The following is a 23,211-nucleotide window of genomic DNA, read 5'->3' as shown; positions in this document are numbered from 1 at the left end:
GAAAGACCCCGGTTGCACTGAAGCAAGCACCTAAATAAGCAGGAAAAGGTGATATTTGAAAATTGCTAACAGCATGCCCACGGCGGCTGCTGGCTGTTTGGAAAGGAAATTCGAGTCTTTCACTAAAAAATAAATAAATAAATTCCAAAATGTTTAGCTTGGTACCTTGCCCATCAAAATTAATCACAGCGACAGATTAGGAAGTACATAAAAGTATATCTCTGGATAATGATATAGGAGAGCACAATAAATAAAAGTTGCACGTTGGAGGTGCTGTCAGGTCTGGGGAGAACTAGTAACTCACTCGTTTAACCCTGGGTGCGTGTTTTGGCTTTTAATTCCAATTAACGCCGGAGAGGAACATTTTCAACCTACGACGGGCTGAAGGAAATTGCTGGAAGGACCCGTAATACCGTGTTAACTGCGAGCTAAAACCCGGCTCAACAGGAGAGCCTTGGGGCAACGGGGGGGGGGGGCGGGGGGCGGCGAGGGGCATGTGTTTCCACTGACTACAAAATAAAATTTTGAAGTTCTTATGGAAGTGAGGCTGCTGAGGACCCTCGTCGCCTGCAGTTATCTCCCTAAAGCATCTCCGGAGCTGTTAGAAAGAGGAAAAAAAGGAAACTAACAGGCAATACAGGAAGCTAATTTTCTCAACCAGCTGATGTAAATTTAGGAGGGGTTACCATTCCTTGCAAGCTCTGGATACAAAGACTTCCTCACGCTTTTTTTTTTTTTTTTTTTATTGCCAGTTAAGCCCTTCGTAAAACGACTTTGCAGCCCTCTTAAAACCCGAGTCCTTAGCGAAGCTAGTTAAAAAGCGGGGGGTGGGGGAATAACGTAAAATAAAGACCGAGCTGAGAAAGGAACCGGTAAAAACTTATCAGGGAACTTCAAAACAAATTGGACTCGAAGAACATAAAAGGGGAGAAGAAGGGAAAAAAAACCCGCCCTGGCCTCAGATGTTAATTTGAGCCTCCAGAAACACGTTGTTGGTGGGAGTTTTATAGCCCAATAATCAAAGTAAAGCGAATTATCCGAGCACTGAACAATGCAGCAGCCGGGGGGGGGGGGGGGGCGCGGCACCACCTGCAGTCACATCTATAGGTGCTAGGGCCAGGTCTGGGACATATAGCCCAGGGATGAGCAAGACCTGATGCCTCGTGGGGAGCGTGTCTCCCTTAAAGCATTCCATCCATCCCTGTATCACCCATCCGTCTGGCCCGCAGCTCCTGTCGCTGGAGAAACCCGGGCTTATCTTGCATCGCTGCCCACAACCACATCTCTGCCCCCACCACCCCCTGCGCATCACAGCTCCTCCGCTCCCATTTGCATCCTGACTTTCATCCCCACGCCTCCCAAACTTTCAGGGGCTCCTTTTTGCTCTGCTTTAGATTATTTATTTTAGTTATTTTTATTATTAAAAAAAAAAAAAAAATCCCCTGAAATAAAGGTTACTTACGTGGCTGGGAGCGCTCCTGGACCAGCCGGAAGGGAGAGCATCTCTGGGGGAAAAGAAGGGAGAGAAGTTTGGCCGCCACTTCACCCTTCTCTCCCCTTTTCTCCCGGGTTATTTTGGCAAAGAGACAATGCCATAACACGCATCGCATCTGCCCCAGCCCCCCCCTTACACCCCATTACTATGGTAAAACCTACAAAGCCTCTAAACAGCGATGGTGCCTCTAAATCTATGTCCGCAGACACAGAAGGTACAACGCTGCAGAGGCAGCGGGTCAGGAGGGCTCCGGGGTCAGCTTGCTCGCCTCCAATGGAGCTGCTGGGATAGAAAAGTTGGCCTTTCTATGAACCCGGTTTTGCCGTTTACCCGAACTTCAATAAAGTTTTCTTTCAGCCTCTCTACACGGAGGCGTCAAGAAGGTAAAAAGGGACCGTGGTTCGGGCTGTTTGCAGCAGGAGCAACCATTTTCCCATCCCCCCCCCCCCTTTTTCTCCCCTTTCCCCGTACTTTTCCCCTTTATTTTCTCCCCTACACCCCTTTTTTCTTTATTTTCTCCCCCCTCTATTTCCGTTTCCCCACACTTTCTTTTCCTCCTTCTTCTCCTCCCCTCCCTCTATCCCCTTTCTTCCCCCGGCTACACCATGCATTTATACTCTCCCTCATTAGCCCCAGGTGTGTCACAGCCAAAGCTGACGGAGATGCTGGGTGAGGACACTCCTGTGGGCAGCAGGCAGAAGCCCACCGCTGGCTGATGACCCTGGTACCAAAGGGACCTGCCATCCCTGGATGCCATCCCCAGCACCACCCCCTCCACGGGATACACCCTTAGACGGGGAGTACAGCACCCCCCAGCAACCAAAAACCCCAACCCACAACTCCAAACGCCAGTATCCCTCCCGAAAAAAAAGGAGAAATGGAACCTGGAGCGATGCTCCTTCCTCCCCACCCTCCTCCTCCTCCTGGCCCCAGTGCAGCCTGCAGCAGTTGCAGTTGCTCACCTCTGCTCCCCACCCCCGAGGAGATTTGGGGTGCTGCCCTGCCTCAGCTTTGGGGCACCGGGGTGCTCTGGGGGAGCACCCACCTCCCAGCACGTGGGGCTGCACTTTCCCGGCAGATTTTCTGCTTTTTCTAGCATTAAACCTCCTTTTCTCCCCTCCGTGGTGCCTTTCCCCCACCTATTTTCCCCTTTCTGCTTTGATTTCTTGCCTATATAAGAGGATATTAAAAATATCCAAACCTCCACAGAACGGGCCCAGCTTTGGGTGCTGTTTGCTGATCGCCTTTTTATTTTATTTTAATTTTTTCGAGCTGGGTTTTATCTGGCTTCTCCACCTCAGCTGCGCGGGCTGGGCTCTTCCTTGGGAAGAGTCAAAATCCCAACTGGTTCCCAACACCTTTCCCTGCTCTGTGGAGGAAATTTTTAAAGAGGAGTAATGGTTACATATCCTGTCGATATGTTTTATCCTTCCAGCCTCATCCTTATATTAATATCACTAAGGCAGGATGTGAAAGAAAAAAAAAAAAAAAAAGAAGAAGAAACAGCTGATGAGCTTTACATATAAATTCCCCAGGATAAATGATAACCTTCTCCCTGTCCAGATCCGCATCCCCAGCTATCACAAAGAGGTCTGAGACCATGATTTGTTTAATGGCAGCTTAAATCGATGGGGGGGGGGGGGGGGAGGGGAGAAGAGGGAATAAATAAAATAAAACCTAAATAAAAATGCTTGCAAAGCCTCCTGTCCAATAACTCAGGGTCCCAGGGCTTGAGGGGACACAGACACTTCCAGCAGGCCTCCCTCTCCCAGCCCCCTGACACTGGGATTTTTAAGCAGCAAACTTCCCAAAGCCAAGGCCTATTAAAAAAAAAAGGGGGGGGGGCGGGCTCATCCCCAGCCCCCCCTCATGCACCCCCTGCCCTGCCCTGCCAGGGAAGTACAGGCACCCTGCCCGGGAGGGACACACACACTGGTTTTTCCCTAAAATCCCCCCACTGCTGCCAGTTTGCAGGCTGCCTCCAAAGGCCAGGAGCAATGAATTACAGTTATTAGCACTATTACTACCATTATTCTCATTATTGTTATTGTTATTATTATTATTATTTAACAGCCTTTTCATTGCCTGGCAAAATTCAATATGACCTCTTGGCCTGAACGAGTCAACATGAGCGTGCCACAACAGCAAGAGAAAATAATAACAATAATAATAACGATGAAAATAATAACAATAATAAATTAAAAAAAAAAACGAGAAAAAGTTTAAAGCCGAGAGAGAAGTTAAGCCCAGACAATTTTCTGCGGGATGGAAAGAAAATAAAGAGAAATGACTGGAAGCTAACCTCAATCCACAGCACTTGTCTGAAAACCCAGATTTCTCTTTTTTGTTGTTGTTGGGTTTTTAATATTATTATTGTTGTTGTTGGTTGGTTGGTTGGGGCTTTTTTACCCCCTTATTTACAGGTTGGGAGGATCTGAGATTTAAAGTCACTGGCCACGTCGTGATGTCATAAAAATCTGGAGCTGAGAGTTATCTTTAGGTTTGCTTAAACTTAACTTAAGCAATGACTGGTGCACATGGGATCCATTGCACATTGTCCCAGCATTTTTATTATCATTATTATTATTATTTTGGGGCGGGCTTGCGGGGAGATGTGGGGATAAAATAAGTCACCAGACATAAAAGTAAAACTAATTCACACTGACTGGTTTATTGAACACTGGGACTTTCACATACACACTAAAACTCTTTATTGCAAGTTTACAATGATCATGTAAAATCAGTCCAAAACCACAAATAAGCACGACAAAAAATCCCTAGCTACTGACTTTTAAAAATCTTTTTCTGCTTTTACTTTTTAAATACGTCACTTTTTCACTCTTACTCCCCTTTTTCTTCCCAATTTCTCAGCAAGGACTCGTCCACCCTTGTGTGCTGTTTCGTAGCTGCTTTTTGTTTGCCCCTTTTTTTCTCTTTCTCTCTAAATGGTGATTTTTTTTTCACTTTTTTCACATTGCTACAAAAGAACTTCACAGCTCCTTCGCTCATTGTGCATTTGTAATGCAGAGGGGAAAAAAAATACCTACATTTGCCTTTTTTGTTTGCTTGTTTGCTGTCAATATTATCATCATTTCTTCATTAAATTCACCCAACAGAACATTTACCTCTTCCTCCCGCCACCCTGCCCCCCCCAATCCCCCCGCTTTAAAAAATAAATAAAACCCTGAAATGGCGTAAAAAAACACCCTGCAGGTACAGACACCTGGCCTCATGCTATCTGACATGCATCTAAAGCCCGTGGTCTTGGGGGAGACCCATTGTTTTTTATACGCACAGGAAAATAATAATAATTATTATTATTATTATTATAATAAAAGAAAAACTACGAGGGAAGGGGGGGGAGAACCAAGATATATATATATATATATTAGATTCTATAAATAATCCAGAGTCATTTGTGTGCGGGTCTGGGGGTGTTTATAACCTGGTGATATCCTCCGTGCGCGGGTCCTGCGCGGCGGCGGAGGGCAGCTCCTCGCCCGCGGCCGTGCTCGCCGGGGCGGCGGGGGCGGTGGAGGCGCCGGCAGCCGCTGCCGTTGCTGCCCGTACTTTGGTGTTGGGCAGCCTGTGGTCTTTTTTCCATTTCATCCTCCTGTTCTGAAACCAGATTTTGATCTGCCGCTCGGAGAGGCAAAGGGAGTGGGCGATCTCGATGCGTCGCCGCCGGGTCAGGTACCTGTTATAGTGAAACTCCTTCTCCAGCTCCAAAACCTGCTGCCTGGTGTAGGCTGTCCTGGATCTCTTGGGTTCGCCTCCATTGTAATTGGGATTCACTGGAAAGGAGGGGAAGGAAAACAAAAAAAAGAGAGGAAAGGAGAAAAAAAAAACCAACAACAACAAAAAAACAAAAACAAAAAAAAAACACACAAGGAAAATCAGCGTGGATGGAGAGAGGGTCGGGAGAGGCGACTGGAGGAGCCGGGGAAAAAAAAAAAAAAGTAATAGGCTAAATAGGTAATAAAGAACTTTGGGCAGCTCAAGAGTTTCTATTCTAATAGGAAGGGGTTTCCCTGGCTCAAAAGACTGAATTATTTATGCACCCCTTACAAAGCTTTCGGAGTTTCACACATACATAACAGAACGAGCCACATGGCTAAGGCTGCCCACAGTAGCTCGGCTATAAAATTTATGGTGGGTGTAATTACCCATTCGGAGTCGTAAATCCAGTTCAATTGTGCTAACCCAAAGACTCTCATGGAAGGGAAGGAAATAAAAAAAAGAGAGAGAGAGGCGAGAGGGAGCGAGCATGGTGTGAAAATAAGAGAGCGGAGAGACAGAAGAGGAAAATAAAAGTTGCATACCAGTACTGACGTGGATTTTTTTCATCCAGGGATAGACTATGGGCTGTTTGGAAGCTGTGCTGTTGGGATGGTCGGGGTTTGGCTGGTTGCAGGCTGGAGGGGCTGGGGAAGGAGTGGTGGAGGAGGTGGATAGAGCAGCCTGCTCGCAGAGCTGCTGTGCTTTCTCTGAGAGGTGTTGGCCTCCTGGAGTTTGCCCGTGTCCCCTTTGGAGCGCGGCCGGGTTGCCGGGAGCCTGCAGACCCCCGCAGCTGAACGGGCGGTCGGGGAAGGAGGGTCGTGGCACGGGGTACAGCTCTTGATGGTGATGCTGGTAGCTGGACTCCCTTGTCCGGCTATAATATTCCGGACTGTGGTCTGGGATGTAATTATTTTGCGAATATTCCTCGCATGGAGGAAATTTCGGATCGATGTAGTTAGAGTCCATCAAATAAGAGCTCATGATCATTAATTTCTGGAGTGGAAAATAATTTTTCTCGCTTTGTCGTTTTTCTGCTCCATAAAGCCCTCCTACTAGCTGGCGACCCCGTAAAGTTACTTTCACCATGTGACATCCCCGGCCAATCACACCCGCCAGCCCAGTCCCCGGATAAGGAACCAAAAGCTTCTGCAAAATGTACCTAAATTGGGGGGGGGGGGGGGGGGGCGTGGGAGTGGGGGCTCGGGGAGAGCCGGGGAGATGCGCTTCGCTGAGAGGTGCCGGGTCCCGGGGTCCGTCACTACCCCGTCGGCTGCTGGGAGCGGGGGGGGCACACACAATGGGGGGACCCCCGCTTGGGCGGTGGGTGGGTGAGGATGAGTGTGAGGGTGAGTGGGGGTGTTGGGGGGCACCGGGCATCCCCCCACGATCTGGGCTGGGAACAATGAGCCCCCCACCCTTTGGTGTGAGTGTGAGTGCTTGAGTGTGAGTGCGTGCATGTGAGTGTGCCCACCCCGAGCTGCATTGACTCCCCCAAACCCTACCCCCGGCAGCCTCCATGTCCACATCCCCCCCCCCCCCCCAAGGCTGGGGAAGGGACAGTGTAGGTTGGGGACACAGCCGGGGGGATCCCTCAAACACCCCCAGCCCAGACCCGCCCCCCCATCCCAGAGGGAAGAGGGTTAAACGCTGTCAGCACCTATTTTTTTCGGGGGGCAGAGGCATTACCTGGAAGGTAGAGGGGGTTTGCTGACCCTGCCTTCAGTCCCAGGCGGGCAGGCCTGCCCTCCCCCGCAACCAGCAGCACGGCAGGGCGGGGTGGGCCGCCCCCCCAGGCAGCGGGGCCCCCCACTTTGCTCCCCAAACTGGCCCCGCTTTGCTTAGCCCCGGCCTTTGGGAGCAGAGCGGGTGGTTTGGGGGGGTGGGTGTTGGGGGGTGGGGTGGAGGCAGCACCCCGCTTGTTCCTCGGCCCTGGGTGCTGCAGGTACGCACCCACGGGGTCCCACGTCCACGCGTGTGCAACACACAAGCGTGTGCACCGCTCCTGGCCAACCCGGACCTTGCTTAAGCATTGACCTCCCCAGGCTCAAGCTCTGATATATACATACATACACACATATATACATATATAAATAAGATATGTTTATATATATATAAAAAACTGGGGGGGCAAAGCTGGAGGAATGCGTTAAAAATGGCTCCCACCTCCCCGGCGCAGGTCGGGGAGCTGCAAATGGATGTCAACATTTTGGGAGGGTTTTAGCTCCCTCAGTTAAAGCTTTTTTTTAAAATCTCCATATCGCCCTAAAGAGAGGGGCAGAGGAGGGAGGTGGGGTATTCCCTCCTTGTGCTTGATAACAATTATAGTTGAAAATCATAGCTTGCAGGGCATTGCCATATTTTACTTGATAACAATAAAAGTGACACATAAAGTTAACTGTTTATGTTTTATTTATTAGACTAAATGTGCCAGCGGTGTCGAAGGCTTTTGGCTGGTTGTTACAGCTTTTTATGGGGTTGTAAAACGCCATAAATCAGTCACTGCGAAATGGTCGGGGCTCTTTGTGCTCTTGGCTGAGAGTTGTGTTTGCGGTGGCTGCTGTTTCTTCTGGAGATGAAAAGTAATAATGGGATTTTATTTTGATTATTATCACCCACACACACACACCCCAATCATCGCGGTGATTTCGCTTTTTACCTTTTTATTTTCTTTTATTTTTGTTATTATTATTACTATTAACAAGCCCTGGCAAACAGCAAACGCCGCTTTCGCACTTTGAGTAAACTACCTTTAGAAAATGACATCAGCAGGGTTTGAGGATTTAATTAGGAGCGCAGCAATTAAAGGAAAGCAGAACTTTCCAAGGCTCTGGCATCGCCCATATATTCCCCTAGAGACGAATTTGTGACTGGGAGACGCTCACACAAATTCGAGTCTACAGGGTACATATAGGCGACGGGGAGGGCTGGGGGGGGTGGTGGTGGTGGTGGTGGCAAACGGGGGGGAGGGGGCTCAGCCCCCCTCGGACACCAGCTCCGCATCTGTGTGGGCGCCGGGACATGGACTGAGTGGTTTTCTGGCTTTATTTGGGCTTTTTTTTGGGTGGGGTGGAGTGGGGGTGGGGGTAGGGGCGGTAATTGTGGTTGATTTGCAGGGCTTCGCTAATTGCTGGCCCCGTGCACCGGCAAAGCCTGCTCCTTCCTAAAGTTGTAAATCCCGGAATTCCATATAGAAACGCCTACATATATACCTATATAAGGTAAAATTCTTGTTCTTCCCAGAAGGGTTTCGGGGACAGGGAGTGAAGGGGGGATGGGAGTAGCGAGGTTGGGGGGGAAAAGACATGAATAGAAATGTATTCCGGAACCCAAAACATTGATTTAAATATATCCAATAAATTCCTTTTCTCCAGCTATACTTCATTCTGCCCAAACACCTCAGACTCATGCAGGGCTTTGACATTTATAGTTCAGACTGATGCAACAACTTTATTCCAAGGCTGAGGGAATATTGAATAAAGATGGAGAGTTAATAAAGTAATTTTTACCTACGCACGTCCTTCCCCCCTCTCTCTGAATATATGGTTTTCAATAAGCACCTGCAGAACAAATAAATATCCACAGGTAGTTCTCTTAAGGCTATGCTGGATGTTTACCAAAAAAAAAAAAAAAAAAAAAAAAAAAAAAAAGCAAAATAAAGCACGAAACAAACCGGCAGCAATCAAATCATTAAAAAATTCAAGGCGTGAAGGTCACAAACTGGGCGACTCTGGACTCTCACTCTCTCAGGGGGGAAACGCAACTTTATTTGCACCGTCTGCACCCCACCCCCCCTTCCCACCCAAATACATCGATTTTTGAGGACTTGCCTCTCCATCGTCTTCCCCTCAACTCCCTTCACCCCCTCTGTGTGCTTGGGGGGGGGGGGCTGCCCTCGGATTTCTTACAAGTGCATTAAAAAACAAACAAACAAAAGAAATCCCCCGGATTTCTTACATGTGCACCCAAAAAATCCTACTTTTCCCTTTTTATTGCTTATGGTTTAATGTTTCCCCCCTCTGCTTTTTAACCAGAGTTTAGAGCTGTGCCTCTTGCTGAAGTGTTTGGATTTTATATTTATTTAATCCCCCCTCTTTCCCCCCCCCCCCTAAAATAAGTCTGCAGGGACGTGTGAAGAATAGTTGTACAAGAAGCTGGCTCTTTTGTCCATACAGCAGCCCTCCCACCGCTCTCCGTCCCTCGTCCCCCCACCAGCACAACCGTGTCGGGAAACAGTTTGGGAGGGACAAAACCCAGAGAAACGCAGCACCTCGGCAGAGAAAAAGAAAAAAAGGGGAAAAAAAGGAAAAATAAAAAGGATTTTTTAAAAAAAAAATCTCATCTGGGCCTTTATTTCCTTTTCCTACCTAGGATGAGGGCTGCGAAATATAGATCTGGTTACCATCGCGGGGACATTTTTAAGTACAAAGCGCCTTTTTGACAGTACTGAAGAAAAATAAGTATGCATTGTCTCTCCGGATTCATTGTGTTGGCTATTACCATACTGACCGTTTGGTAACCTGTACCTCAGCCCATTAGCAATCTGTGCTTTCCAGAAAAAAATGAAGTACCTATCTACTGGGGGTTTGTTATCCCGCGTTTAATAATAATAGGAAAAGCGGGGTAAAAGCTCGCGGTGGATGAACTCTGCCTCCTTGAGATGCGGGAGGTGGGAATCAGTTTGAGAGTGGAGTTTTATTCCAAGCTTGTTTTAAGGTGATTATCGCACAATTAGTGGTGGGAGAACTAAAAACCTGCGTGGGAGCGCGTATATATTTTGTATTATTTTTTAATAGTTGGGTCCTCTCTGCCATAGGCAATGACATGTAATTAATTATATTTTATTTTTCTTCCTTCCAACTTGAAAGCAGTGAGTGCAAAGAAGACCTTTTCTTTTTGTCCCTTCCTAATGCAAATAGACAAGGTCTAATTTATGCAAAGAAATATGCAAATGTTTAATTGATTTTTTTCTTAAATCTGTTGTCAGTAAAAGTAATGAATAGGCCTAAAACGATTTTAATAAGCAAAGCCTGTCACCTAAAGTCCTAGCCTTCACATTTTTCTTTTGAGCCTCTTTCGTCTCAAAGAAACTAATAATGTAAATATTTATCCCTTCATTTTAACGCAGTAAAGATGAATCCCTCTTGTTTGCAAAAGAACTAAAAAAATAAAATAAAATGTGCAAACCAGTTTCTCTATCTATCCCTTACCCCTCCCCCCCCCCTTCTCACCCCACCCAGGAATTCAATTTTCTTCAAATCTCGTTGAAAGTGGCTTTTTAAAAAGTGGGCGCATTTTAATATTGGTTAGACAGCGTGACCTGAATTTCACCTCAACTGTTTGACTTGATCCAATAGGTCACTGCCAAGGAGTTATTGATGGGGGAACTCCATTGAAATTTCTCTCCTCACAAATGGCCTTTAGATCTTCTAGCGAGTTCAATAACTAGTTATAATGTAGAAGGGGAAAAATGAAGCCCAGAGGCAAACTAATTTGATGTTTCATTTTTATGCTGGAGAAATTGTTGGTTTTTGTTCCTCTCACCTCTCGCTCTGCCCCTCTCTGCCTCTCCAAAAGTGGGGGGGGGGGGACACGGGGGGACGGGGACACAAAAAATAAAAATAATCTGGTGTGAGCGAAGCCCCCTCTGAGCAGAGGTCTGTCTGTGCTAGAAATATCTGCTATTTTATTTATAATTTAATTGGCACTGGCGCTTCAGCCCGGGAACTCCTTGGGACTCGGTGGAGCGTGGAGCCCAGCAAGAAACTTGCTGCTTGGTAGGAAACACTTTTTTTTCTTTTAAAATTGTTTTCTTTTTCCTTTTTTTTTCTTTCCCCCCCCTTTTTTTATTCATTTTTTCTGGAAAGTTTTTGTCCCAAGTCAATCAAAGGCGCCAGTTGCCCCGTCATAGCCCTCTGCTCCCCAAGTTCTGCGGTCCGCAGGGCCAGGCAGCGCCAGTGCTCGCGGCAGCTCTGCCCCCCAGCAAACCAAGCCCCTCCGAGCGGCTCGGAGCCGGACTCGGCAATAAACCCTCACAAACATTTTATTCCCCGGGTTTTTATCCGTGTGCTATGTCGCCCAGCTCATGTGAGCACATCTGGGCTCTCCCCTGGTTCGTTGGCCTCGGGGAGGGTTTTCTCCCTTTTGCTTCCTTCAGATTAATTTTCTTTCAGGCCTAAAATATTTAATTGGTGGTGGGAGGTGTTATTGGAGTTGGGGGGGGGACGGGACCGAGAGGCAGAAGCAGACTCAGCTGGAGGATGCTTTTAAGTGATACATACACAGGAGCTAAGATTTCTCCTTGACTTTTCACAAAGACGACTTACACTGACCCACCAGATAATTGCTGAACCCTGGGTTAAGTTGAAAAGAAAACATTGGGCTTGTATTGGGGAAAGGGCTTGTTTTGCGAGGGGGTAGAAAGTGAAAGTTGCAGGAGAAAGTGTCCACGGCCTGCAGCGAGCCCATTAGCAGATCTATAGATGTTATCGTATGGGATGGAAACATATACAAACTTGAGGCTGATCCCTCTTGTTGGAGAGAGCTTCTGCTTCAGTGGTACTTATTGCTCTCACCCCGTGGAAATCATCCTCCGGGAAGACAATATTAATAATTAACATCACTTCCCGCCCCCCTACCCCGCCCCCCCTACCCCCAGCCTCCTCCCCCAGACCACCTTAGGTTGCAAATCCACTTCTAGGCTCTATAATCCTGAGTCTTCCTTGATTGCCTGGGCCGGGGAGAAGGGAGTGGGAAAAGTTTCTGTGTAGGGACAGAGGATGAAAAATAAGGTATTTCCCTCTCCCACCCCCCCTCGAAAGTTAATCCAGCCCCAGCTGCCGGGGGGGGGGGGCGAAGGGGATAACCGAGGGATCTGGGGAGAGGGGCAGCCTTGACCCTTGTTGCTGCAAAGGGAAGGTGACAGACAGAGGCAGAGGGAAGGTGGCAAAGGTGACTCAGCCTTCACTCGGGGGATGCAGAACCCCTGGCCTGGCACCAAAACAGGGTGGAAACGGATAAGATAATCGGAAATTCCCTCTTTTCCCTGCATTTTGAGTCTTCCCAAGCGAAGACGAAGCCCAGTTTTCACCAGGCTGCGTTCATCCCTTTTTAACATCCTTTGCAATTAAAAATAAATCCCGGGGGGTGCTGCTTCCGGGGACGCGACCCAGCACTTCTTAAGCAAAAAGCGGCCAAAAACCCATGCAGAAAATCCTCTTTTTTTTTCCTCCTCGGTGTTCAAATGGCCGCGTTGCTCCAAGCAAACGCATCCCTGAGACACCCAGCCCCCGCCGATGCACCTTGGAGACTGCTGAAAGCTCGGATCAATACCCCGGTGTTATTAAAAACCCTTGTGTATCCTTTCGTCTGGATGCAGGTCAATGGAAAGTGGGGTGAGGAGGGATGGATAAGCGGACGACACGCGTGGGGAGTGACAAGGGTGTGTGTGTGGGGGGGTCCTGCCCCTGTAGGGCCAGACAGCATCACATGGAGGGCAGATCCGCAGTCTCGCAGCCAGCTGCAGATGTGGAAGGGATGGGATGAAGGGCAGGATGATTTAAAGTCCCGGTTTTATCGCCCTTTGGGCCGTGTTTTAAATTCTCTCGATGTGTAAACATGCTCTTTAAATCCGACATGACCCAGATGCGCGCAGCTCCGCGCCCATGTGCGCACCCCCAGTCCTGACAGCTCACAGCCAGACAGGGACAATGGGCTTTTCCCAGGGGGAATTCTGCTCCCCCGGGGCTGAGGAATGGGGAGGGATGTTCCCTCCGCACCCTCAGCCTGGCGAACCGCTTCGCCGAGCCATCACATGTATTTAAATCTTAATAATAATTGCAATAATGATATTAACGCCCCGAGAAGGCGGCGCGGACACCCCGGAGCCCGGAGAACCCTTGTTAGTGTGGGAAAGGAGGGATTTAACGCGAGGAAAGGCACTCGCCGCTCCCTTTAATGTTTATTTATTTTTTTTCACTAGGGTACTTTCAGTTTAATCTTTCGCAGTGCAATAAACTATTATCTTAGTTAATCCCCAAGGTGAATCCATCAAAACCTTTTAATAAAACGTTTCGTGGCTTCCACGGGGGCCTCCAGCAATAGGGGCTGAAGAAGGGCAATCCTTGGGTTGTTTGGGTTTTTTTGGGGGGGGGGAGTCTCCCTAAAATTTCCTGCTAGTAAAATGGGTGAGAGGGGATGTCCCCCCTCGGCGGGGCCATTAGGATTCCGGCAGCATGGGGAGCTGTGGGAGCCATCACTCACGGCCCCGGGAGCAAAGGGAGCCGGGCTGGAACAAGCAGAGCCGCGGGGATGATATAGGGAAGCAGGCCGCCAGCATCAATCCCGACCTGATAAGAAATTGCCTGCTTCCCTGGGGGAAAAAAAAAAAAAAAAGAAAGAAAAAAAAAAAAGGTTGGGAGTGTGCGGAAGAAAAAGAGACAAAAATGGGGGACCTGAAAGGAAGGAGAAAAAAAAAGGAAAAAAAGGAAAATAATGGGGAAAAAAAAAAAAAGATTATGGCCCGTTTGCCTGGGCCAGAGGTTTTGGGGGGGAAAATCGCCTTTTCCCAACCCTAAAGATGCCCCCGGTCCTTTATGTTTTCCGGGAAAACTGGGAAAGGCGAGCTGATTTGGGGGGGTGGGGGGGGGAAAGGGAAAAGAAGGGGAAAGCAGCCCTTCGCCCAGAGGACACGGTGAAGGTCGCTTCAAGGACCAGCCTACGAGGGGTTGTGCAAACTGCAGCTCCCCAAAATCTTCTTTTAAGTCCCAGATCTGACTTGAAACATTGCGTTTGGGGCTTAAGTGAAGGATTAGGCGTTCGTGCAGCACGCTGAAAGTCTTCCATAAAATATAGGTTTGTTCATACTCCACTTCTCCCCTTACGCGTGACCCAGCCACTCCAGCCCCAGCCTATTTTTTAAAGCTTTCTATTTCGCCACAATATTATAGAGAATTAATTTCGACAAGAGACAGGTACCGAAGAGGAGCAGACACAGATGTAAAGTGTCAGCTTGAGTCTGCAGGTAAATATTTTCCCCTTTTCCAACATGTAAAGGGCTTTATTCTGCCTTGGAACGGAGAGAAAGAAAAAGAGCAGGAAAGAGGGATTATTGTTTGCGCAGGATGCGCATGGACACGCACCAGACCACGCACTCAAGTGGCCTTTTTTCCCCAAAAAGAGGCACCCATGTGCTCTAGAGAGAGAAGAGACCCCCGCCCAAGGGAGCAAGGGAGAGGAAAGATGCTCAGGACCCCTTCCCAGGGGCCAGCCCCCTCAATGTTCCCCCAAAATCTCTCTCAGCACCCGGGGAGGGGGCGGAGGGAGCCTTGCACTCAGCTGAGTGGCTCTTTTGAGGGGGGGGGGGGGGCGGAATTTGCTTAGATCCCAAATTTGGGGGATATTTTGGTGAAGTGGATTGTTCTGTTGGATGCTGGATCCCAGAGAGGGGTGTGAAGGAGAGGAGCCGGCGAAGAGGAGATGGCACCGGGGCCTGGAGTGGGACATGAGCTACCTCGTTATTAATTACAGAAACTCATCAAGCTCAGCCTGCAAAGACCTTAATGTGGGCTCTAACCGGGAGGCGGTGTCCCCTCCCCACAAAGGAGAGGAGGGTTTGAGCTTTGCAGAAGCTCTGTGTGTCCCCTGAACTCTGTGTCGTCCCCCCAACTGTGTGTGTCCTCCAGACTGTGTCCCCCCCAATGTCCACACGGAGGACGAATCTGCTGAAGGGGGGGGGGGGGGGAAGAGGGGGGCTTCCAGTGGGGTGCCTTCGGTTTGGGGTGGAATGTAGAGTTGGGTGGGGGAGTGAGGCGGGGGTTGAAGTACAAGAAGGAAAGAAGGGTGAGATGTATGGAAAAACAGAGAATGAGAGACGAATATGGAAAGAAGAAGGTAGCGGGAAAGGGAGAGAGATGGGGAGAGAAGAAAAAAAAGAGAAGGAAGGAAGGAAAGGGAAAAAAGAAAGCAAAAAGGAAGAAAAGAGGAAGAAAAGAAAGAAGAGAGGAAAATAAGCAGAAGAAATTAAATCAGGGATGGAGGTGTATTCGCCGACGCCCCGCGTCTGGCAGAAGAGATGCCCTGTGTGGTTTGCCGGGGTTTTGGAGAGCTGGAAGGCCGGGGGGGTCCCAGCAGACACGTAGCGCTGTGTTGCTCCCCCTGCCCGTGGCAGAGCCCTCCCGCCCCCCGCCCCCCCCAGCTGGGAGCCGCGCGTCCGGGGGAGCGGGGGGACACGGGACGGAGGGAGGGGGGAGCTGGTGTCTTGAAAACAACATAAATAATCATAAAGAAAAATAGTATTACATACTACTGACTCCCTTCAAGTTATATTTATTTATTTTTCCTAAATCTACAGGACAGAAACTTTCATTTTTTTTAAAGCAGGACGAACTCCTCCTAGTCAAACTCCAGCAAACTCTAAAAACCTGCCCTGGACGCAAATAAGTACCAGAGGTCAACAGTAGCCGCTCTCCCTTCCCTGGTGATTATTTTACTGCTGAGAGGGAATCAGAGGAATCTGCTAAGTGCCAGGAAAACATTTAAATATATCTGTGTCTGTTTACCTAAGTGTGCGTGTCTGTGTGCGCACACGGGCGCAGCCCGAGCCCTGTAGCCGCCTATGAACTGCACTTATACGTATCTATACTGAGCCGTGCACAGCACCCCGGTGCCTATGGCTGCGTATAATATCAATATGCACACCGACGCAGCCCAAGCATGAAGAAAAAGACCAATAAATTGTGTCTAGGAGGAAATAAAGGTGTGCTTTCTCTCGTGTCTGGCCAAACCATGTTGCTTTGACCCTTTTTCCCATAAGGAGGAGAAAAGAGTTGGGATAAAGAGGTAGAGAGGATGTGTCCGGAGCGAAAATAATTAGTGTGTTTATTTTCTTTCGTCCCTTCCTTCCTAAAAGCAGGGAAAGTGGATGGGGAGGATGTATATTCCCAGTCCCTGCTGGGAAAAGGGGTCATGTCTGCCAGACAAGAAAAAAAAATCACAAATAACGTCCGTCCCCACCCCCCCAAAAAAAAAAAAAAAACAAAAAAGGGGAAAAATTAGAAATCGATAACTCGGGACTCAACTCTTGACCAGGAAAACCCAGATCAAAACATCATTTGATAGAAACACGCTTTGAGGAGTGGATAATAAATCAATAAAATCAATCCATCAATAGGATCTGCGGGGACAGGCGGGCTCCGCAGCCGGGCTGCTGAGAGCGGGCAGGGGGAAAATGGAAGTTAATATTCAGAAACTCTCTTCCCTGCCTCGGGGAGGGAAAAACCCACCCAGATGATGGGATGGAAACATCGGGCTGCACTTATTTCAGCCGGATTTCCTCCGTCTTCTCATCCACCTTCTAATAACCCTTCTTTTTTTTTCCCAGCACCCAGCTAGATGCGAGGAAATCATATTCCCCAGTCATTCTCCGGACTTTGGGTTGGTTTTGGTGTTGGTGTGTTGGTTTTTTTTTTTTTTTTTTCCTTCCTGTCCAATTACACAGAAAATTATTTTGCTGTTTCTGTAAAGGGGGTTTCTTATGAACACTGTATTTTTTTAATCCCGTAATTCACACAACAGACTACTGGAAGCTCTCTTGGTCGCATACGCAAACGCGAGCAGCATCTAAACTCAAATTAAATTATATTTAAGCGAAAACGCAAAATATCCGGAAGAAGTGTCTCCAACCCGGCATTTATTTTTAATGATCCCCCCATCCATCATCGAGAGGAAGAGGTGGGAAATTAGAGGTCGCAGTGGAAAGAAAGAGCCGAGTTTCACGTCGAATGCAAAAAACTTTCTTCTTCCTCCCCCAATGTGGGAAAACGCCCGTGTTTCTGCCACAGCCAGCCTCGACACGCGTGGGAGAGCATCCCCTATCACCCTTGAAAAGCTCTGGTGGTCCGTGGTGAAGCTGGGGGGACCGCTCCCCCCAAATCACCTCTTCCCTTTGGATGCTGCCGGGTTTTGAGCGACTTCACATTATCCCAGAAGCACATTTTTTAAACCAGTCTTGCAAGGACTTTCCCGTGGGGTTTGGGGTGATGGGGGAGGTTTAGGATCAGTGGGATCCAGGGTCCCCCAACCCCTGTGTGCTCCCAGCTCCCCAGGTTTGGAGCTGCCCAAATCTTTGCACCGTTTTTCTTTATTTTTTCTAACACCTTTCCCCACTATTAACATCCGCTAAATAAAGGGAATAACGCTAATTTTCAACGTTTTTCCCTTTTCCAAGCCTGCAGCACCTGCACCACCCCGGGGGGGGGGGGGGGGCGGGGGGCAAGAAAAGGATGCTGAGGCCCCAAGGACCCCCACGAGAGCCCTGGGCTGGCAACACTGGCCTTGTCCAACAGCCACAGACACCTCGCTTGCTCCGGGATGGGGGAGTGCAAAGAAAATACTGATTATTTCTGATGCTATTTTTAAAAATACCCTTTGAGGTGGCCCGCCCGCCCCGAGGGAGCCGTATAGGCGAGCCCTATAGATCCCCATTGTTGTATGGGACTTAGGTAGACAGGTCTGCCCAGGGAGCTGGGTGTGTGTGTCTACCTTCCCAGTGGAGTTGAGGGGAAAAATTAATCTGCATCTCTATGATGGAGACTAAAACCTGGCACCCCAAGATGTGCTTCTACGTTGGTTTGTGCAGCTCCCGGCCCTGGTGCCCAAAGGAGGGTGCAAAAAGGGGGCAGCGAGGCCTGGGGGTGCTCAGCAGAACAGCCCCCTCCAGTCACTGAAACCCACCCTCTGACCTCATCGAGACCCTCAGACAACCAAATGTTCCCCTCAGGGGGGGTCAGCCCCCACAGGACACCCTCAAATGACGGTCCCCCAGATAAGGCACTTAAAGAAGGGGCTTAAAATCCACCCCCCACACCGAGTGCCCCAAAAGGATCACAGGTCCCAGGGGGCTTCCCCAGCAAGGTTGCTCCCTGCTTTTGGGGGAGGGATTGAGCCCCCACAGGGCTCGGGAGAGAAGATTTGGGAGTCCCCAGGTATTTTGCCATGTCCCCACCTCTTAGTCAATCCTTTCCCCAAAGGTTGTGCTTGCAGAGTGGGGGGTGCAGCTCAGCTGCCCCCTGCCCCCCCAGCACCCTGGCATGGGGGGCAGCCCCATCCCACCATCTGAGTGGGGAGCACTGGTCCCTGGAGTGCAGAGGAAGAGGCCAGCCCTGACTGCAAGGGGGTCCCCATCCCTGCAAGGGAGCTGATAGGACAGGCTCAGCCCCAAAGAGCCCCCCCAGCACCCGTGAAAAAGGTTGCACACATGGTGGGTTGGTGTTTGCATGTGTGTGAGGTCTTGGGGTGCACACGTGCACTTTTGAGGGGGTGCATGCATGCCCTTGTGAGCACATGTTTGCAAGCATGCATTTGCATGTCTGCATGTGTGCTGGCATAGGTGTGCACATGTGTGTGCGTTTGCACGCTTGCATGTATGTGCACACATTGGTGCCTATGTGTGTGCATTTGCATGCCTGCCTGTGCATGCATGTGTTTGCCTGTGTGTGCATGCGCACAGTGGGAATTTGCAACCTCTGCTCCCTGGGCTGCCCCCCCCCAAAATAAAACACGTGTCTCCTGCCCCAAGGATGCATCCCTCCTAAATGCAAGGCCTGGGTTAACACCAGGATGAGGCCTTGCAGAGGATGGGGGGCACAAAGCTGAGCATCTGCCACCCCCTCAGAGAACAATAGAGGCCCAACCACTGTCTGGAAGGGGGTGCCCCATTGTTTTCCGTGGGACCCTCTCCTCAGGGGGGGCAGCCTGTGGTGGGAGCCAGGGAGCTAGGCCATCTCCCACTCCCCCCAAGTTCCCAGCAAATTGCACCTCCCCTATTGCTTCCCCTCCCCAGGCTCCTCGGGGACGTTTGACCTCAAAGGGCCCCTGGGGTGGGCGGCGTCCTGGCACCCCAAGAGGTCCCCAGCAGGGGCTCCCCGAGCTCCAGCTCCCACCCTGCCGCAAGTGAGATCCCCCACGCATGGCAGCCCCAACTTCACCAAACACCCCCTAAAGAAGCACAGGCAGAGGGGGAGGGGGATGCGGCTCATGCTCTGCACAGACCCTCTTCCCCTCTGCGTGGGTCCCTACCAAGGTGCCGTGGGCCTCTGCACGGAGAAACCCTCCCTCCGCACACCTGCACCGGCCCCACCCGCGGCCCCGCTTCGCGCATGCCCTTCCCAGCGCGGCCGCCGCCTGGGGCTCTCCCAGTAATTATATTCCACCCCCCTTTTTTTTCTTTTTTTTTTATTATTTCTTTCCCCTCCTCTCTTTGCAAAGCCCAACTCTACCCCCAAACACAAATACACCGCTCCCCCCCACCCCCACCTCCGGAATGAAACTTAGGGATACGCACAGCCTGCTTCCAGGCTGGGGCTTGGCGGGGGTGTGTGTGTGTGTGGGGCAACTGATGAGGAAGGGGGGGTTTTGCTGCCGAACCAGTAATGTATAGACTTTCTTTGGCCTTATCTCGTCTCCAGCAGCCCTGGGGATGCAAAGGCGGGGGGGTCGGGGGTGAGGATGAGATTCCTGCCAGATAAGATCCTTGCCTGCAGCTCGCCCCTTTGCAAAACTCGCATTCCAGCTCAGCCCCCCCCTCCCCAACACCCACCCACCCCCGACATTTTCCCACGCAAGGAGGGGAATTTCAAAAATATTTCGCAATTCCTAGGGATGTTAAAAAAAATAAATAACTGAAATATATTTTTTTAAAAAAAGACAGAGAGCGAGAGACTTAGGATGAAGGAAAACTTACTGGGAGATGCTGCTCCAGGAGCCCCGCAGCCGCCGTGCTCCGCTCTAAGCGCCTTGTCCCACTGTCCCAGCATTAAACAGCTCTAGCAGCTGCGATGGTGGACAGTTAAGATTATATATGATGTAAATATATTGTGGGTTTGTCAGCTCCCCCAAACCATAAAACTTAGTTTAATGACATCACGTGCTCCCTGAGAGCCATTCAGGGCTTTTGCTTAGGGCCATCCACATAAATAACCTTCAAAAGTTTTAAACTACTAAATTCACATAGAAGCCATGAGTATTTCTGCTAATGTTCTCATGTTCTCGGTGAAACTAAAAGAGCTTTGCTTTTTTAAAAAACAAAAACAAAACAAAAAAAAAAGTCCTGGATTTATACATATATAAAAAAAAATGGAACTTTGGTTTGTTTGCTGTTTTTGGGCCATTTTAAGTTCTCACGGGGTTGACACGGATGACGGGGCAAGGTAAGTCCTTTTCTGTTTCCTTCTTGAGTCTTTGGGAAGGGATCAAGCAGCCGAGAGGGGAAATAAAAAGGCAAATCTCTTCCAGACAGCACCAGCAACAACATCCACCAAATACCCACCAGTCGCCAGAAAAATGCCCCTTAAAGAAGAGAGGGATGAGGGGTGCAGAGAGCCCCCCCGACCCCCCTCTCCCCCCCTCCCCGGAGCAGGAGAAGCCAATAATTAATCATAAGCAGCCGCATTCCGCTCCGCAGGGTGGAAATGGGACAGTATGAAATTTAAAGTGGGTGTTTTGGGGTGCTGTTCTTTTTTTTTTTTTTCCCCTGCTCTCACAGATAAAACACGCGTGGCCTGGGAGCTGGTTAACCCTTGCCTTGACAAACCCAAGCTGCCTTGACAGCTTCCCGGTTAAAAAGGAGAGGAAAAAGGTGTTGTTAGAGTGCGAAATGTAATCAGAATAAAAAATAATAACCCAGAGACGCTGCAATAATGTTGGTGAGAGCGAGGGGAAGACATTGCTTAAGAGAAAATTGAACGGAATAACGAGCAATTACCAGTACACGCCAAGAGGGTTTTGTGCCTGAACAACCAGTCAATAGATTTACACAGCATGGGGAAAAAATAAAAAACGGGGAGGGGGGGCAGAAAAAAAAGAGATGATTGGAATCGCTACTAGCCTCCCTGAAATCACCCCAGGCCCCAAGAGTGGGGGAACAACTCGGATATAGGCAGCAAATAAATGTGCGAGGCGAGCCTTGCTTGGCTTTGCAGTATTTCACTCCAAACCGAAGGGAAAATGACAGTCGAGACGGTAGGGAAAAAAAAAACCGGGAAAAAAAAAACCAAACCCAAGAGGATTTTTATCCACTGACAGTAAAATTAAATATCTTTGCAGCTTGCAACTCGCCAAATAACCAGAACCCAATATCTACGAATAACACCCATCAAATAAAATAATAACAATTAAAATAAAAGCCCTCGGAGATGAGGAGGTGCCCCACTTGAGCACGCTGTGCTAATTGTACCCCTAAAGGCAGCCAGAGCCGCTGCTGGAAGAAACTTTTGTTTTGCAGGTTCAGGAAATTGTTCCGTTGTTTCCCATGTGTAAAGGAAATCCTATAAAGTTTTATGGAGCTTATTGGCTTCTCCCAGCATTTGTTTTCGCCTGTAAATAGCTGGCAAGACACAGGAGGAGTCACCCTGCGTGTGCGTGTCTGGGTGCAGCGCTGCACCATCTGCCTGGGAAAATATACGTTGAGCTCTATGCAAATGTGCCGGCACACGTATAGACGCTGTGCACCCACCTCTCGGCGGTGCACGAGTGGGTCTGGAGGGAGTGCTTGCACCCACCCGACCCCTCCGTGGGTGGAAAGCACTTGGAGAGGCACCTATAGACCCGCCACGAAGGTTTTTCTCAGCCCCGTGCCTACACCATATGGCTGTAGGTATGGAGGAGTCCATATGGACCGAAGTGTTAGCCTCCGGGATGTATGGACACCCTATGGAAGGCGTGTTTCCACCCCCGGAGTGGAGCCCATGTGTTCCGCATTAGGCCTCTCCAGCTTAGCAGAGACAGAAAATAATACCTATATTTTTAACAAAAGCAATAGATAGATGCCTATAAAAAGAGCCAAGAAGGGGGGTGCAGTCCCCTCTTCCCCTGCAGCCTCCCTGGGGGGTCAGCAGGGCCTGCAGCCCCCCACTTACCCAGGCAGCCCCCTCCATCCCCAGCCCAGTCACCTCCCGTCGGGCACTGGGACCTGCTTCCCGCTTCCAGGTGCTGCCCAGCCCGCAGCAGGAGGCAGCGGCTGCCAGATTTTGGGGCAGAATCATTTTATCCCGAGTATACGTTGGGGAGAAGAGGGGGGAACAAAAGAGAAACAGAGAGATAAGGTAATTTTAATCCGATATTCCTATTAAAATGCCATCTGCCAGGCGAGGACACCAGCCTGGAATGGAAAGCCTGAGAGAAATAAATAAGTCCGGGATGGGACAGGGAGCAGCTCACCTTCCTCGGGGCCCAGCCAGCACTTAACCACCAAATTAAAAAAAAACCACTTTTTTTCCCCTTCCCCATGGTCTGGGAAATAGGAAAAGCAGCACGTACCTTTTCCAGGGTGGGGGGAGAAGGCTGTTCTTCATCCCTCCTGAGATCTGCTTTTTTTTTTTCTTTTAAAATAAATAATAATATTAAAAAATCAATACTTTGCCAAAGTAGCAAAGGAGGAGGAAGCTGCTCCAAGGCAGGGAAGGAGCACAGAAATACCTGCCCGGCGCGCCAACTTTTGGATTATTTACTGTTTATTCCATATGACAAAATAGAAGTTTCATCGCCCTTTTGCAGACGAAACAACAACTAATAAATATACCGTGTACATCATTGCGGGGGGTGGGGTGGTAAAGGAAGTTACTGCGATGGACTGCATTTAGAGAGAGATGTACAAATTGGGGTTCGCCTTGGCTTTTTTAATATATATCTTAGCATTTAGCAAATCCACATTAATTACGCAACAAATAAATACACAATAATATTAAGCCCAGAGGCTCTATATCCCTCCCCCACCTCCCATGCTGCACTTTCCTGCCCGGAGATTTCGGAGGATCCGCGCAAACCGGTGTGTCCCGTCCCCCCGTCCCCCCCGCCCCCCAAGTCTATTCATTTCTTTTCTATGCAAATAATAATAAAACGATGCCATCCGAGTCCCAACGCAAACACTCAAACACACACCAGGG

The 23,211-nt window shown here is 49.4% G+C and overlaps 1 protein-coding gene across 1 annotated transcript; it reads right to left on the bottom strand.

Annotated features, from left to right (window-relative positions):
• Positions 1–4,933: 4,933 nt before the first annotated feature.
• HOXC4 (homeobox C4) lies at positions 4,934–6,361 on the bottom strand. Its single transcript, XM_037370785.1, has 2 exons — positions 5,818–6,361; positions 4,934–5,289 (listed from the first exon to the last, which is right to left on the bottom strand). The coding sequence occupies exons 1-2, from the start codon at positions 6,359–6,361 to the stop codon at positions 4,934–4,936; spliced, it is 900 nt and encodes a 299-aa protein (XP_037226682.1).
• Between the last annotated feature and the right edge of the window lie 16,850 nt (positions 6,362–23,211).

Source organism: Falco rusticolus, chromosome 19, assembly GCF_015220075.1.
Source record: "Falco rusticolus isolate bFalRus1 chromosome 19, bFalRus1.pri, whole genome shotgun sequence".
In the NCBI taxonomy this organism is placed as follows: Eukaryota; Metazoa; Chordata; class Aves; order Falconiformes; family Falconidae; genus Falco; species Falco rusticolus.
The sequence above is the reverse complement of the archived record's forward strand: the minus strand, read 5'-3'. Positions and strand labels throughout refer to the sequence as shown.

What these genes read in the sequence shown, in the direction of transcription:
- HOXC4 (XM_037370785.1), bottom strand. Translation starts at nt 6,361, where the DNA reads ATGGTGAAAGTAACTTTACGGGGTCGCCAGCTAGTAGGAGGGCTTTAT. An exon ending in AAAAATCCACGTCAGTACTG is followed by an intron (nt 5,290 to 5,817) that starts GTATGCAACTTT and finishes CCTCCTTTCCAG; the next exon opens with TGAATCCCAATTACAATGGA.